The sequence below is a fragment of the Prosopis cineraria genome, unplaced genomic scaffold (assembly GCF_029017545.1).
Source record: "Prosopis cineraria cultivar Desert tree isolate PC_DT_omini unplaced genomic scaffold, ASM2901754v1 PC3, whole genome shotgun sequence".
NCBI classification, from domain to species: domain Eukaryota; kingdom Viridiplantae; phylum Streptophyta; class Magnoliopsida; order Fabales; family Fabaceae; genus Prosopis; species Prosopis cineraria.
The window spans coordinates 2,197,703-2,215,239 of record NW_026555334.1 but is presented as its reverse complement, the minus strand read 5'-3'; the positions used below and the strand labels follow the sequence as shown (position 1 = coordinate 2,215,239).

Sequence of the window (17,537 nt, the reverse complement as noted above, 5' to 3'; positions counted from 1 at the left end):
TGCTAGAAAATTGTAAGAACTTCACATTTGGTTAGACCCATGTTAGTAATGAGTGATCATTAATGAATATGACAATCCAATGAAACTCATTTATATTTGAGAGGCAAGATGGTCCACAAACATCACTATGAATAAGACTGAATTGGTGTGAAGGTGTATAAAAGCAAGAAGGACAACAGGATCTAGAAAAGAATCAAACTGAGGAGATAACCAATCTACCTCAAGGGAAATCGAAGGTTGGCTGTAAGCTGGTTTTCACAAGGAAATACTAATAAATATAAAGCTAGACTTGTAGCAAGAAGATTTACCTGAGTAAATGGTATTAACTATCAAGAGACCTTTGCACCCTTTACAAAGTTTAATACTATAAAGATCTCCTTGTCCCTTGCAGCAAACTTTGATTGAATGGGTTCTATTAGAGCTTGATACTAAAGATGCACTTTTTAATGTTGACCGAGGAAGTCTGCATGGAGCTGCCACCTTGCTTTAAGGATCCTGGTAATCCAAAAAGGTATGTAAACTAAAGAAGTCCTTTTGTGAATTGAAGAAGTCACCTAGAGCATGGTTTAGAAGGTTTGCTAAAGTTTAAAAGGCTCAAATACTACCAGTGTCAAGCATTCTTCTTCAAGGGGAGTAACAATTTTACTTGTTTATGTTGATTATATCATAGTAAGAGGGAGTGATTTGGAAGGAATTCAGTCTCTACGAAATCAACAGATAAAAGAATTTCAAATGAAAGATTTAGGGAGGTTGAAATATTTCTTGAGCATTGAAGTGGCTCATTCTAAGCATGGCATCTTCATATCCCAACATAAAGATATGCTTGACCTTCTCACTAAAACAGGAAAATTAGGGTGCAAACCTAAGAACACTCCAATTGAATAGAATCACAGACTTTGTAAGGAAGGAAAACGTCCTGGCAAGCCGAAGAAAAGTCATAAGCCCAGCAAACCTCATCCTCCATAGCCTTCTATCAATAAGGAATCCGATCAAAGTCTTGTTGAAAAATTGATTTATCTAGCTCACACTACGCCAGACATTGCCTATGCTGTGAGCGTGGTAAGTCAATTTATGCATGATCCTAAAGAACCTCAGCCACAAGCAGTTTATCAAATACTTGAGTATTTGAAGGGCACTCCAAGAAAAGGCATTCTGCTCAAGGGAGGGAAAAGATTGACTATTGAAGCATACACAAATGCAGATCATGAAGGGGATATGGATCATAAAAGATCTACATCAAGTTATTGTACATTTCTTGGCTTAAATCTCATTACTTGGGGGAGTAAGAAGCAGGACATAGTATCTAGATCTAGTACTAAAGCTGAGTTTAGAGCTATGGTACTTGGAATTTGTGAGTTGTGGGTCAAGATAATTTTATCAGACTTAAGAATCAAATGGGAAGGTCTAATGAGACTTTATTGTGACAACAAGTCAGCTATCAACATTGCTCTTAATCCTATACAACATCATAGGACCAAGCATGTTAGGATTGATCGACACCTTATCAAAGAGAAGTTGGAAAGTGGTCTAATCTGTACTCCCTACATACTTTCTATGATCAATTGACAGATATACTCACAAAGGGATTATCAAGTGAACATTTTCAAACATTAACATCCAAGTTAGGAATGGATGACATCCACTCCCCAGCTTGAGGGGAAATTTTAAAATGTGTAGTTAAATTGTGAAAATTTATTTTATTTCTTTAATAGATAGATTAGTCAGTAGTTAGAGGTTAAGATAGCATTTATTACTCTATGTTGATATACTCTTATAAATCTCATAGCCAGCTCTTGTAATGGCAATAGTGAAATAATAAAGAGTATTTTTTCACTAAATTTGTCAGAATCCATCCTCCAAATTGTTCAAATTATATTAGGAGGATTAGGATAGATTAGGATATCATTAAGAACAGGATGCCTATAAATATAAATATAAATATACATATGTAATTACAGGGTTGTTAATTACAAATTCTATCAATTGCTCTCTCTCTTTTCCCCCTCTCTTTTTGGTTCCAATCTAAATTATATAACAGTATCCCTTATGTTGTATTGTAGCTTCACAAGTGCCCATATTAAAACTTGTGAGAACAGTGGAAAATCTTGTGAAGTTCTTGAAGATTGAACATAAGCCCTGTTTGTTGAGGCTAAATAAGGATAAATTCCTGTGCATGCACTTGTTCATTTTTTTCCTCTTTCACTTTTGCACCAACCCCTTCTATTCGTCCTTGTTTTGTGTTCGTTAGTGTTGGATTGCCTTTATTCTTACAAAGGTGAAAATATAAAAACAACCAATTCACCCCCTCTTGGATGACCAACTAACCTAACAAGCATGACTCTAAGTTCTTCAAATCTGACTTTGGTTAAAGCCGTTTTGACATATCTAGAAAAGATAAGGCTAGTGAGAACATCATCGACTTGAAAAGATAAGTTGGAAAGTCTGACTTTGGTTAAAGCCGTTTTGACATATCTAGAAAAAATTTCCCACAAATATGTCGCTACAACCAATTCACCCCCTCTTGGATGACCAACTAACCTAACAAGCATGACTCTAAGTTCTTCAAATCTGACTTTGGTTAAAGCCGTTTTGACATATCTAGAAAAGATAAGGCTAGTGAGAACATCATCGACTTGAAAAGATAAGTTGGAAAGTCTGACTTTGGTTAAAGCCGTTTTGACATATCTAGAAAAAATTTCCCACAAATATGTCGCTCCTTTATGGGTATGGATATATATTCGACTTCCATTTGTACAGATTTCATACAGTAAATGACAAATATTTTCCCCCATCTTTGAATCTCACTTTCACCATCAAACTCAACATTTGATTGGTTAGGAGGGATCAAGGCTGATTGATTTGCTTGAACTCCCACTAGAGGGAGACTGTTTATTGTATGCAGCTATAATATTCCCTCAATCAAAGTCAGTAGCACAATTCATCTTGGAGCAAATCGTTTCTAGAAGTTAAAATGCATACATCAAATACGCAGAGCAGCAGAGGATAGCTTCCAAGTTGTACCAATACACACACATACTTAATAACTAAATCACACAAACCTTCTCCTCAGGTGGCAACTCCTTTGAGGAGACCATTGCAGGTGCACCATCAGGAACACTCACACAATTGCGAAAGCCAGCTTCTTCCATTGCAAGTTTGTCCATTTCACCTTCAACCTATATTACTTAAGTTATACACTAAAAATACAACAAAACTTTGCCTTCTGAATAATTTCTTCACAGGAATAAAGATACATACAATGATGATATCGCTTTGCCCCTCAATATCATCCAATCCGTAAAATATCTTTTCAGTGTCTGCTTCCTGAAGCAACAGAACATTAAAGGGTCAATGCAACACCTATAATCTATAATGTCATAAACTCATAAAGATATGATTGCCATAAAATTAAAGAATTTCACAACAGGCAGAAAAAGATGCTATGAGCATAAATATCTTCCATGATACAGTGATGACAAAAAGAAAAACATATTACAATTTAAAAAAAAACGAAACATAAAAGAAAATAACAGGAATAGAATACTAATTGATGACGCTGAAAAGAATATGTGAGTTACAAGGTGAGAAATTTAAATAGAGGGTCCAATTAAATTACGTATCAATCTCTTCGTATTCCAATTCCAAAAATATCACCATTCCAATAAATGTTGCTTTCTATACTTGACCTGGTGCCTAACATGTGGGAGTTTAGTGCACCAATGTGCAAGAAATGGGGGGATATCTCCCACATTACCTCAGTCTCAAAAGCAGTAACATGTTTACCCTAAAATCTTTTTCAGACTGTTGAGAAATTTAGGATGAGTTACAATGTAACAGGAAGTGTCAAAAGGATTAGCAATTTATATTTTCTAGACTCTTGGAGTTTATATTCTAGAAATCTTAAGTATCAACACAAAATTTTAAGAAAGAGATCAGACTTAAATATGCCCTTTGCGAGCATATGGACAACAGAAAATTATAAACAGCAGTCTGAAACTTAAGTTTAGCTTTGTCTGCTTGAAAATCAAAACTTCACTGGTTAAAGTGGTTTAACATTAATAACATGCCTATATAGGAGATTGGCAAGGACCGTTTTAGTGATTATACACCAACTCAATTTTATATGCAAGAAGCTGATCTTCCATAGCTTCTGATACAGGCAAATAATTATAATCCAGTACAGTTCCTATTGTTGGCTGAGCTATTAACATCTTAAAGGACTCTTATTTAGAGATCATAAAAGCAATAACAACTATAACACACCTAAAGGTCTCCTTTTAAGATGAATTTTTATAAAGAAATGGCTGTGCATTTGTATGGAGGACTTTTGCAGCAATTACAACAAGAAGCCTTATTCCACTAAGGAGGATTAGGTACATGGATCACACTATGCCAATATGCTATATCAACAACACACTCTTTAGATATACTGTTCACCTTTGCAGCGATTATTATAAGATTTTCTTGCTGCTTGTTTGACTATGGTAGGGTCTCCTCTGAAGAAAATTCAGCTGGCTAAGGGCCAAGGTCGTGTTCTGCAAATCAGACCGGAGGCCAATTCGACTAGTTGAACCAGGAACTAGCCCCATGTTCTGTCTGGTAATGAGAGAAAACTAGGGGAGGAAAGAATTGGCCAAAAACCAATGAAACAACTAAGAACTAGTCAAAACCAGTAGAACTGGTCGCATATTTTTTCAATTTTGTTTTAAATTTAATTCATGTCTTTAAGCTATGATTTATGCATATTTGTGCCTGATAAGCATTAAGAAATAATGAATATTGGACAAACAAGCAAGAAATAGCATGTGCGTCTATGTATTCTAAAATTATAAATTATGAAATAAATAAATACATTTTCAATGAAGACTATGATGTACCACTAATGAATATTATTTTCTTATTATATCTCCCTCCAGTCCTATTTGTAGGACACCTTCTATACGTAATTTTTGGTTCAAAATGTAGGGCACATTGCAATAATTAAACCATTTTTTTAAATTTTACCCTTTCTTGATTAGCATGAAGGTATTTAATGTATTTGTATCATGATTTAAAGCTAAGGGTAAAAAAAGTACACATCATTTTTTTATGATATCAAGAAAAAAAAAACTAACTTTTCTTAAGATGTGTAAAATAGTTGAAAGCATCCTACAATAAGGACTGAAGGAGGTATTACTTTTCTTCGGATTTAATAATCATTTTTATGATTATTTCTTTTTTATTTTAAGCATATATTATTCAAAATATATTAATTTATTACTTGTCCGTCCAACCATGGTCTAACCGTTACACTGAACCAATGCCTCAACCAATTCAATAGCTAGTGTGGCTTTTAGAACATTGGATCAAGGTAAATTATTTAATTGCTCACCAACTCCTCATAGCACAATTGAACTAGTTAATCCAGGCAAGGTGCAAATATCAGTCTCTAGAAAAAGCTTTAACTACAATCTGACCATAGGCAGAAGCTTCAGGCTGCTTTCAGCAAAACAGTCCTGAAGTCTAAATGACATCTAAATAGGACACATGTTCCAGATTGAATCATCACCTTTCAGCATCTGATTCTTTCAATTCAAAAAGAAAAATTCCTAGCAGATAAATTTTACCACCCAGTGTTAACATGTTCAGAATCCACAGTTGCATATACCTGCCAAAATTTCTTGTTGATGTCCCGATACTTGCAACTCACAAGATCTCCTCGACGATAATATGGAAACGCAATAACAATCTGCACAAGTATATTGCAAAAATAAGTAATCATGCAGGTTAATAGATTGTAAAAAAGTAAAAGAATGGGGATGGACCAATAGCTAGACTAAAAAAAATGAGAAGATATATCTCATTTCCATTGTCATTGGCATTTTAAAATTGTCTTGTTATAGTTGAATCCTTGCTTGGCTAATTGATAGGAATAACGCTTTCAACTTTCCACACAGACTTGAGGTTAGTATTTCATTGCATTCTCTATTTACTTATTTTTCTTTCTTTTCTTCAAATAGTTGAAAATGAGTTGGTAGTATGCATGATCCTTCAGAATTTTGAAGGAATAAACTCTTGGAATCTGAACTGGTGTTGTGCTCCAGCAGAAATCTAAAAAAATAAACAACTATTGGAAGAATGCCGTGAAGAATTTTGTAAGGGAGGAAAAAAGACTTCCAATCTTATGAGCTTTGACTCTGTCAGTCTGTAATAATGAAAGAAATTTTCCTAACCACCAGGATTACTTCATCAATTAAATAATGATGCCCAGGAGGAATACATTTTACCCACATATAAATATCCAGAAAGTTCACCTGATCTGTATACATTCTCTGCTTAACACCATTTCTCAGTAGAGTCTCCTTTGAAATCAAACGTTCTGCGAAATAAGCAATCAGCTGAAAGAGGGAAAACAAATTAAAGTTGTGTTCACCATATAGCAAGGAAACAAACTAATATGATATAATCAATATTCTACACACGCTAAAAAAAAAAAAGATACTAACAGAAGCAACTATGAAGGATACTTATGTAATACACAAACACAGACCAAACATAACATTAATAGCCTATGCAATATATTGCTCACACTTTATGTAATTTACTAATTAATACATTAGAATTGTCATTTTGCATCACGTAATATGTAAGTGTAGAACAATGAATCCCAAACATCTAAGGGTTCATTTAGTATACAAAACAATATAAAATGGAAGGAAAAATGTGATTTAGTAGATGAGTAATGCCCCTCATCTCCTTCCAAAAAAAAAAAAAAAGCCATTGCAAAAATATATGTTTATATTTAAAATAGTAGTAGTAATCTAGCCTTTGCACATATTGTTTTCTATACAAAGGAAACAAAATCCATTTCCCTTTAAGAGGCCCTCTAAATGAATGATACATCTATAAGCTTGGCCAAGATTATGAGGAAAACAACATGCAGCATCTACAGATTTACTTGTATGCCATGCCACATCCACAATATTTTCCTAGTACTTAAGCTTCACCTTAGAGCCAACAACACGACCTGAACCCTCCAAGTTGACCTGTTTAACCCACCAATTTAGGGGGTTAATGTTGAGGATTTATTGGAAAACTATTTAGGAGGATCAAATTAACTTGACTTATAAAACTCATAAGTCAAACAAGCCAACCCATGAAATTGTTGTTGGCCCATTTAACACATTATAATACATCAGTATTCTAATATAATTATATGTTAATACTTTATGATATTATGCATAAAAGTAAAGAAATTAAAGATAACCCAAATAGTAGAAAATCTTATTTGTGTTGGCCCAAAATTAAAGGATGTTATTTGTGATAGGATAGAATCCAAAATAAGCATACACAAGAAAAGGTGGGCCTGACATCTATTAAGAAAAAAATAGTAGAAAATCGTTTGAGATGGTTTGGACAAATACAAATAAGGCCGTGGGAGGTACCAATGAGGAGAGTAAAAGGGATAATCTTGAGCCCTATAAAAAGGAGTAGAGGAAGACCAAAAAAAACACTCATGGAAATTGTTAAAAGAGACCTCTTGATTAATAATATTTCCAAAAGCTTAATTAATGATAGAGCACAATGGCATCATACAATCTATATAGCCAACCTCATTTAATGAGATAAAGCTTGTTGTTGTTGTTGGCCCAAAGTTTAAACAAAAAAAAAAAATCTTTGTTGAGATCCCTAGTCTTTAGGGTGTAAGAATTTAGCAAATTGTTTAAAGCATACTCTTAGGGGCTAGCCATTATTTCCTTTGTTGTCCAAAATTTTTGTTTCCTTTGATAGATGGATTACTTTTGTATACATGTATTGACTTTATACTTCTAAAACAGTAAAATTCAAACAATAAGAATAAAATTTCCTCCAACTTATCCACACTTGCAATTGAATGCATTTTTTAAGAGCAATTGGCTGCATGATTTTGAACATTATGACATTAGTCTTTACTCTTTTCACAATTTGATGTGTAGTGGTAGAAAGAGAGGAGGAGGTAGAAGAGAAATAGAAATAGAGAAAATTCTAAAGAGCACTCTGATTTATTCATTAAGCATAGTCTCAAGTTTACACATCCTCCCTATACATAGATGCTAACCTGACTTATATTTATTCCTCTAACAATCTTGACTGACAGACTAACTATCTTGATTTATTTACAAATTGCATTTCAATATCCCCTCCTCCCTTTCAAAAAAACCCTTGACTTCAAGGGGCTGTCACAATGAAACCTAGATGTTGTTGCTATAGTTAAAAAAAAAAATGAAATCCAACTAACTTCTTCATCCAAGAGATCCTTCCACTTCACCAAGACTTATGTGAACTTTCGACATCTGCCCTGTATCATCTTTGTTCACTTCTTTAGATTCAAAATGAAGTTCAATGAGTAGCAATTGCATTTTCTGCTCTCTGGACAGCTGTGACCCTTCAAGAATGGTTTATAGCAATGAAAACATAAATTCTTTGCCCGTAATTCTTCCATTTCTTCTAGGCTCACCCTTCGTGCTACTCGTATCAAGGGAATAGAGCCTACCAAAGAAGAAACAAAGGCAGCAGGCCTATAAGAAGGAGAAAGAGCATTAATCTTGGAGGATGAATGTCTTAACCCTGCTCTATAGGGGCACACCTCCAAATGGAGTCTCCGCAGCCCTCCACCTTTCTAGGCCACTCAACACATGGGTATCAGCCATGAAGCCCAAATCCATCGACCTTGTTATCTACATAGCTTCAAACACCTTCTGTCAATCAATCTCATGCATCTTCATTATTGCCCTCACTTCCTACAATGTATGAGGCTTCAAGATTCAAACTTAACCACAAACTCCTCATCCAAACCCACCGAATACATCTACATGAGATAATCCTATGAAAGTTGCAACTTACAGAAAAGAGTGTCAAAGGCATCGTCAAACTCCTCCAATGACCCCGTCTAACAAAGCCTCATCAAATATTCCATTAGAGACTCATAAGATGGTTTGACACAAGCCTTCAATGCTTCTATGTAGTCGCCCCAAGTCAAACGCTCTCCTTCTAATGTCTACTCCCATGCTTGATACCAAGAAAAAGCCTTTGCAACCAGATGTAGGCTGCCCATCATGACTTTCCATTCCCATAGAGTTTCATCCACCTAGAACCACCTTTTACATTTTAAAATCCAACCCAACACATTTACCGACTGAAAGCGCTAAAATTCCATTTTTGGAAATTTTATTGGAGGCCGATAATCACAATACCCTTGGCTAACCATTCTCATTTCTCTAACGGCCATGCATGTTTCCATAGTGGCTGCCTCCCTCGTTTGCAAACTTTGCTTTCTCCCAAACCAAGATTCCAACTTTGGCAAACAATGCTTGAACAACACAAGGTAAAAAGGCCACCTTCCTTGATTCTTGCTCAATGGCGTGAAAACTATCATCAAACTATTCTTCCACATTGTGTTGGTTGCTTTGAGAAGGAGTTTCTGGCATAAATATTGGCCAAAAACCATCAGCTCTAATACCACTAATGTGTAGTGGTAGAAAGAGAGGAGAAAGAAGAGAAATAGGAATAGAGAAAACAGAGAGGAGAAAATTCTGAAGAGTACTCCGATTTATTCATTAAGTACAGTCTAAGGTTTACACATCCTCCCTATATATAGATGCTAACTTGACTTGTCTTTATTCCCCCAACAATCTTAACTAACTAATTAACTATCTTTATTTATTTACAAATTACATATGACAATTATTCTTGATTTTCTACTTCTTTGTTGATTTTAATCATTATTAATATAATTACCATTTATGCTGTATTGTGGAAGATGCAGATCTCCGGAGTGAAGATGGAGATATTAGTGTTGACAATGAAACCATTGTAGAAAATGTATAAGACAAGAATCATTGTCTTCTTTGCGTTCTATTACTGTAGATGACTTATTACTTTCTGAATGATTTAAGACAATGGAAATTTTTTTGGTGATATTCTTTTATAATCAGACATTACGATATTAAACATTGAATTATGGGTTCCTTTTCCCAACCCACCTAACAAGCCAAGTACAAATTTTCAACCCAAATCACCAAGGTGGTTTTATGCTCTAACCTATTTAATCCATGACCGGCAATAGGTTGGCTCTTTTAACATGTCTAATCAACATTGATGGCTGTAGTTCAACTTATTGATTGGTATAAATATTTAAGATCAAAAATAGGTTTTCATACAAAGTTTCAGTTCTTATGTGACATTCACTCAGATATTAATGAAAAATTCTAAAATTTCTTTGCATTTTTAAGAAGCTCATAAGATCAAGAACATCAATAATAACATCTGAGTCGCTCAAGTTAGAACAGTTTAAAAAAAAATCAATAACCAAGTTCTATTAAAGAACAATGCAACAGTTCCTTTATCTTTGGATAGATGGAGCAAAAGAATGGTGCTCATATCCTCAGTGTGCAATCTGTTCATAGTTTATTTAATGGCTATGTTATCTTGGATTGGAAAAGAGATTGTAGTTTTGCTGCGTTATTTTACCCATGGAACTTTTTACGCTACTATTTTTATAGTTCATTTTGGAGGATGTCTTATGCTCCTCTCTTAAAGCATTGGGTGTTAAAAAAAAAAAAAAGTAATAATGCACTCAGCTGTATAAAACTAAATTAAGCAGTGGTCAATAGATAACTGAGTAACTGATAGTATTGAATCAGTGATTGCACAATCAAGATCAATAGCACCTATAAAGTTCAATGTAGTGGGAAAAAAATAGAAAACATGAAATTTAATAACCTCATCACAAAGGGGTTCTAGCATCAATTCTGACTCAGAAAGTTCTCTCTTCTTCTTAGTTTTGGGCATGTGCTTCAATGACTGGCCACCAGCAACTGCCTACAATAGAAACAGAAGCTGACATGCATCCAAATCTGTGCTCTGGGGTAAATGGAAAACTGAAAAACTGAAAAAATGTCTAACCTTTGTGCTGCCCTTCCAACCACATTTTGCTCGGAAACACATCCATAAAGCAGCCCCTCTGAATAACTCAGATATTTCCATCATTAAATGCAGGAGAAAAATAATCCATTTGATACCCAAAAAAAGGAATAATTTGATGAAGAAAATGACTAGCAACAGACCCGTCTTGTGTGATAAAAAGAGATAAGCTCATTTCTTCTGAATCACCACCTTGGCACTAACAGACAAAAAATAAGAGTATGAAAATGCAAATCAAAAATAGAACACAAACAGTCACTTTCAAACCTCATTGAGAAATTGAGATGAATGGCATGAGTGTATGAAAGTTGGGTGGGCCAGTCCTATTTTGTAGCCCAAATCTTCATGGACTTTTTAGGAAAGAAGATTAAGATCAAAAATGCCAACAAAGAATCTAAGTCAATTAAATTGTATTAAGTAAGCAATAAAAGCCCTTTCTATGAAGCGACCAACCATTAAAGGATAGTCTTAGAACAATTTCAAACACCAACATTTTCTTTTGTTTTGTCTATATTTTGATAAATAGGGGAATGTCATTTTTTACCAGAACAACAAAAGTATCTTTGTTTCTGACTCATTAAGTTACTTTTCCATATAATTACATTCACTCACTTCTGACTCATTAAGTTACTTTCTTGTATAATTACATCAACTCAACTAATAAAATCTTTTAATCTTTTAAATGCTTAAATGAAAGGAGAAAAACTTTGCTCCTCACTACTCTTCCAGTACAAACTTTAGACAAATCCATAACCCAAAATATCAACTTTTGAGCACGCCATGAGAAGAAAAAGAATCTATCAAATTGAGACCAAATCCTAAAACTAGATGCCCCTTGGAGCTAGGTCTGAGGACTCCGCAGGCTGTGACTGGGACAGATGTTTTCGAGTTAAAGTGCTTTCCAACGGGCCAACAATAAACTATAAAATAAATAACAAATAAATAAATAAAAGCAAAGCTGTGACCGCAAGAAATCAAGATAAACTTCTTAAAGGATAATAGAACAGACTGATTCATATTATACTACCAAACAGTCAATAATCACCACATGAACAGTTTCTGCAGTTTACAAAAGACTGAAAATAGAGAAAGAAAACCAACAATACATTTGGACAAAGCAAGCGGTTGTATTGCCCCGGTCCGCATAAATCAGCATCTATCCCAAGCTCCTGCAACTTCATTTTCAAAATCTCGAAATGCGTCCTCGACATTTCCTCCTCTGGGTTCTCCTCCAGAAAATCTTCAGAATGTAAATGTAAATGTCAGTAATCAAAAGATTCATATACAGCCTCCAGGCTTCTCAATGGAAAGTAAACGTCAAGATGACCTTACCTGGCCTACGGACTTCAGAGCCAGAAACATAAGAATAACCATTAGTCCTGAGTGATAACGGACGAATACTCGAACTAGGTTTTAGGCAAAACAGGAGCCTCTGGGAGTGAAGAAGGTCCCTCTGAGATGAAAAAGTCGTCCGCTTTGGAAAAGCTGGGAAATGCAGCAAGCTTCTGGTGCTCATGAGGCGGATATTTGAGGACAAGAGAGGAAGTCTAAGAAGGAGCCTGTGTTGATAGAGAAGACGCATTTCTCGGAGAAAGTGTCAATGGCTTCGTCCGGTGAATCTATCCGTTACTTCTCGGACTTCTATCAACATGCTGTCCAACAGAACAGAAGTGAAGAGGGTTTAAGGATGTGAGGGTTTTGGGGCGTGGCAACCAATTGAAGCGCGCCTCGTTCGTTCGTGCTACACCTTTTCCTTCTTGCAGTGAGCATTTCCCTCATTGTTGAAGTCCATCTTTATTCAATAATTTATAGGATAATTGAAAAAATTAATTTCATAATTTTTTTTAACTTCGAATTGGGTCACGTTTTTATAATTTATAGTTTATTTTATTTAATCAAATTCTTATAATTTGATATATTAAATATGTTAATCAAAATTAATAATAAATTTTCAAATTTTCAAATAAAAATACTTTTAGAATTTATGTACTTCCTTATTAAAAAATGTAATGTATTTTCGAGAGGTTAAATGTTAAAAAATATAAAATATTGTTAATCTTTTAAAATATAATCATTATTTTTTTCTAAAACTATACTTATTAAATAAATAAATTTATATTTATTTTAAAATTAAATACCCTATTAAATAAAAGGTAATATAAAAAAATAAGGTTAATTTGAAGATAAATAACTATTTTATTAAGATGAAATTTAGTTCAAAATATCTTAGATTTTTAAATAAAAAAAGTAAATTTTAATTTAATACTTTTAGTTAAAATAAAAAAATAAATTTGATTTAACACACTATTTACATTGTTTATTATTTTGTATGAAATTCTATAAAATAAAAAATATTTAAAATGTAATTTAATTATATAAATTTTGAGTTATAAAAATTATATAATTAACTTAAAAATATAAAAGTTCTTAATTTTTTTTTTAAAGAAAAATCTAAGGATTTAATTTTTTAGGGGTTAAAAATTTTAATTAATCAAATTATAAGAATTAATTAAAATAAAATAAATTATAGCGATCTAATTCAAAATTAAAAAAATTATAAAGACTTGCAAATATATTTCTTTGTGTATAATATTATATTATATTATAATTATAATTATAATTTTTTATTATAATTTTATTTCTAATAACAATAATAATATAAGATGATCTATCTAATCTAATTATTATATTATGGTATTGTAATTATTAGTTAAATAATTTTTTACAATAAATCATTTTTTAAAATTAAATTATTAATCTTTTTGGGAATATGAAAAAAAAACCCCCCAAAATATATAAATATAGTTAAATATTGTAAAATGTGATAATTATTATTTAGTTTCTTGAGACTTGTTTGACACTTTAATTTTTAATAATATTATATATTTATCCTCAATGACTATTATAGGAAATAATTACTTTGGCTGTGTTATTAACTAGATTAGAATAGAAATTATGACTACTTTTTTTCTATAAATTGGTAATTATAAATGGATTAAAAATTAACTACTTCATTTCTGAAATTGACTACAATTTTTTTGAAAATAACCACTTCAATTACACTTAATTGATAAATAAAATTGCAAAAAGAAAGTAAACATTCTTTATTATATTTTAATCAATAACACAACTAAATTAGTCATTTTCTATAACAGTTATTGAGAGAAAATATGTCATTTTATTAAAAATCAAAATGTTAGATAAATCTCTAAGGATAAATAATAGTTATCACATTTCACAATACTTAATTTTAGGTCTGCGGAGTTTTTTTTGTTTTTTGTCATTTTCCCATCTTTTTAAATGCAATATTAGGTTTATTTGAAAGCTATTTTTTCATAAAAACAATTACTTCTTTCGTTAAAAAATATGTGGCATTTTTTTAGGTTAAATGTTTAAAAATATAAAGTATTTTAGATTTTTTAAAATGTAATTAATGATGTTTTTTCAAAAATATCCTTAACTAAGGCATGTAATTAATAAGGTTTTTTAATTGATATATCATATTAAATAAAAGTAAACATGGAAAGAGGGAGTAATTTTAGAGACAATTAACTAATGTAATTTTAGAGATAATTAACTAGCTCATTAGAGTTTAATTTAATTAAAAGTGTCTTATAATATTGAATAGAAAGAGTAAGTATTTAAGCTCTTGCACTTTTTATAAAGAAATTTATGGATTCTTTCCAATCAAATTAGAATTAGTTATTTTTAGAGTGGATTGGAGAAATCTACTTCAATATAAAAGACTTTTCACTTCAACTTTTTGTATTGATTTGTTAAAATATGAAGGAAAAAAGGTAATAATATTTTTATAATTATATGGAACACATTTCATGTCAATTTAGGGCAAAACCAATGTCAATTGTAAGAATTTGATAGGAAAAAAAATTAAGCAACTTGTCATGTCGATTTGAAAAATTAAAAAAAAATCACTAGTTTCCACATCAATTACAATAAACTGATGTGTAAACTTGTTACCATGTCGATTTTTTATGAAACTGACCAACGTGGTAGCTCAAGGACTTAAAGTTGGGAAGTTTACCTCCCCTTTACCCCCAAGTCTTCTTTTCATATCATTTTCCCTTCTCTTACTTCTTCCATCCTCCTTCTCCCTCTTTGAACTGTCACCCTCCAAACTTCCATTACTGCTATCATTGACCATTCCTCTAGAGTTGATTAATTGAGTGAACCGAGCTTATTTGGGCTTAGCCCAAATGAGCCTTGTAATAATTGTGTATGTGTGTGTGTCAAAAGGAGAAATCCTACATTGCCTAAATGAAGAGAGCTCCTACTATATAAATATTAAGAAAAGAAATGGGTTAGTAAAATGGGCTTGGAGGAGAAGTGTGCTTACGCACATGAAATAGGCCAACTCAGGACAATTACAGCCGAAAACATTTGATTCACCCCCTACGCGCAAGTTAAACAAGCATTGGGTTTCTTTTATCGAATTATTTTTGCGAAAAATAGGTAATTGTTTATTTAAAATTAGCTTACCAAAAAAACTTGATTTTTAGCTATTTGAAATTTGAATTTAGGCCTTAGACGTTTTCTGCCTTTAACCAAAATTCTTAAATGGATTTTGTTAATAAATTTCCATTACATGTTTGTCCTAACGACTCCAGACATTTAGTTAATGGCATTTTATGTTTGTGTAACAGAAGCTTAATGGTTTTTAATTCGGTGATTATGAGCCCAACGTTCATGTCTATGGTTTCGGCCTATATATAGGCATGAGTGTAGGTAAAATGAGGTGCCGGGTCTTAAGCTTTCAAGCCACTTCTTCCCTCATCTACCTTGACTATGATGTGTTCATTTATCTGAGTTTTTTTTCTGTTAATGCTAAGATTCTATTGCCTTGCTTGTGTAGGACGTACTTGTTTAATCCTAGAAAACTGTCAGTTTATCCTAGTGTGCCGAAATAGTTCTTAAGGATAGTATCTTTTAGCATGACTCAAGCAGCTTCTACTTTCCTATCTGCTACCAACAATCTTAAGAACTAGTAGCATCTAATATTGAGAATGTCATCCCCAAGGATGCGCTTGGTGGTTCTAATGGAGATCAGTTCATCGTAACTGTTGCTGTCATACCCTTACCAAGGCCATTCTCAAACATTTCAAAGATAGAAGTCTTTGATGGCAAGAATTTCAAAGATTAGCAGAAACGAGTCTTTACCATTCTTGATACGCATGGTGTAGCTGATGTTCTTACTCAACCCGAGCCCGTTGCTAATACTAACTAAGCCTAAAGAGTTGCATGGACTCATGCAAACAAGGTATGCCAACACACTATCATTAGTACTTTATCTAATGATTTGTTCAATGTCTACTGCATTTATAAGGAAGCTTGTAAGATATGGGAGTCCAATGACAAGATATACTACTGAGGATGCTGGTAAGTAAAAGTTCATTCTAGGAAACTACTATAGATGGGAGATGATTGAGAATAAAGATGTGAAGGAGAAGATTAATGACTATCACAAGCTGTTGGAGGAGCTTCATGTAGAGAATAGCAACCTCCTAAATGAGTTTGTTGTCAAAATTCTTATTAAGAAGATGCTAGAATTGTGGAATGATTATAAATAACAGCTAAAATATAAACAGAAGCAATTGTTCTTGACTGACCTAATTACTCACATCACAATTAAAGACACCAACTGTAAGGCATTGCGTGTAGCTCGAACTAGAGAAATAACATTCAAAGCCAATTTAATGGAGACAAAGCCTCACAACAAGAGGTATAACCCTAAAATCAAAGATAATAAAAAGAATAAGAAGTCTGATTATAAACCCAGTACTTCTAACCCCTCTTTCAAGAAAAAAGGAGACTGTTTTGTTTGTGATAAACTAAGACACTATGCAGCACGGTGGAGGAAGAGAGCAAATCGTGATAAACCTCGAAAGCCAAATGTAAATTTAGTACAACGAGATGATGACATCTTGCTGCAATGGTTTCTCAGCTCTCTTAATTTCCGATGTAAAGAAATTAATGGTAGACTCTGGGGCTACAGGCATATATGTGCTAATCGAGAAATGTTTACCTCTTATGATCTTGTAAAGGAAGGGCAAGACCGTGTTTACCTTACTGATTCACTAACTGCCAAAGTTCAAGCAAAAGGGACAATGTCTTAAAGCTCACATCAAAAAAGACTCTAATTCTAAATGATATTCTGCATGTGCCTAAAATTAGAAGAAACTTAGTTTTACTCACTCTGTTTGGGGAAGCTAGGGTTAAAGTGTCATTTGAATCTAACAAGATCGTAATGACAAAGAAAAATATATTTGTGAGGAAAGGGTATTGTAATCAGAGATTGTTTGTTTTGAATATTGATAAAATGAATAATATTGCATCTTTTGAGTATATTCCTATTTACATGATTGATTCCTTTAATTTGTAACATGCTAGACTAGGTTATGCTAGTAAAGGTTATACAATTAATTTGAAACAAACAATGACTAGAGGTGGTAAAAAATATTATATCATTTTTATTTATGTTTTTTCAAGATATACCATAGTATACTTGTTAAGAAATAAAGATGAAACTCTTAAAAAATTTCTTTTGTATAAAGAAGAAGTTGAGAATCAATTAAATAAAA

General features: G+C 32.8%; 1 protein-coding gene across 3 annotated transcripts in view; it reads right to left on the bottom strand.

Annotated features, from left to right (window-relative positions):
- The window catches only part of LOC129305269 (twinkle homolog protein, chloroplastic/mitochondrial), a 41,960-nt gene extending 29,257 nt beyond the window's left edge, over nucleotides 1-12,703 (bottom strand). For all 3 annotated transcript variants that reach the window (XR_008591948.1, XM_054945284.1, XM_054945285.1), the window contains exons 1-9: nucleotides 12,274-12,703; nucleotides 12,048-12,181; nucleotides 11,085-11,140; nucleotides 10,924-10,981; nucleotides 10,741-10,839; nucleotides 6,294-6,377; nucleotides 5,648-5,728; nucleotides 3,259-3,324; nucleotides 3,060-3,176 (exon numbers count right to left, since the gene is read on the bottom strand). Coding sequence is in view for 2 of the 3 variants with exons in the window: in XM_054945284.1 (XP_054801259.1) it covers nucleotides 3,060-3,176; nucleotides 3,259-3,324; nucleotides 5,648-5,728; nucleotides 6,294-6,377; nucleotides 10,741-10,839; nucleotides 10,924-10,981; nucleotides 11,085-11,140; nucleotides 12,048-12,181; nucleotides 12,274-12,523 (945 nt within the window). In the remaining variant the exon portion in view is untranslated. The remainder of the gene's footprint in view (nucleotides 1-3,059; nucleotides 3,177-3,258; nucleotides 3,325-5,647; nucleotides 5,729-6,293; nucleotides 6,378-10,740; nucleotides 10,840-10,923; nucleotides 10,982-11,084; nucleotides 11,141-12,047; nucleotides 12,182-12,273) is intronic.
- Nucleotides 12,704-17,537: the final 4,834 nt, after the last annotated feature.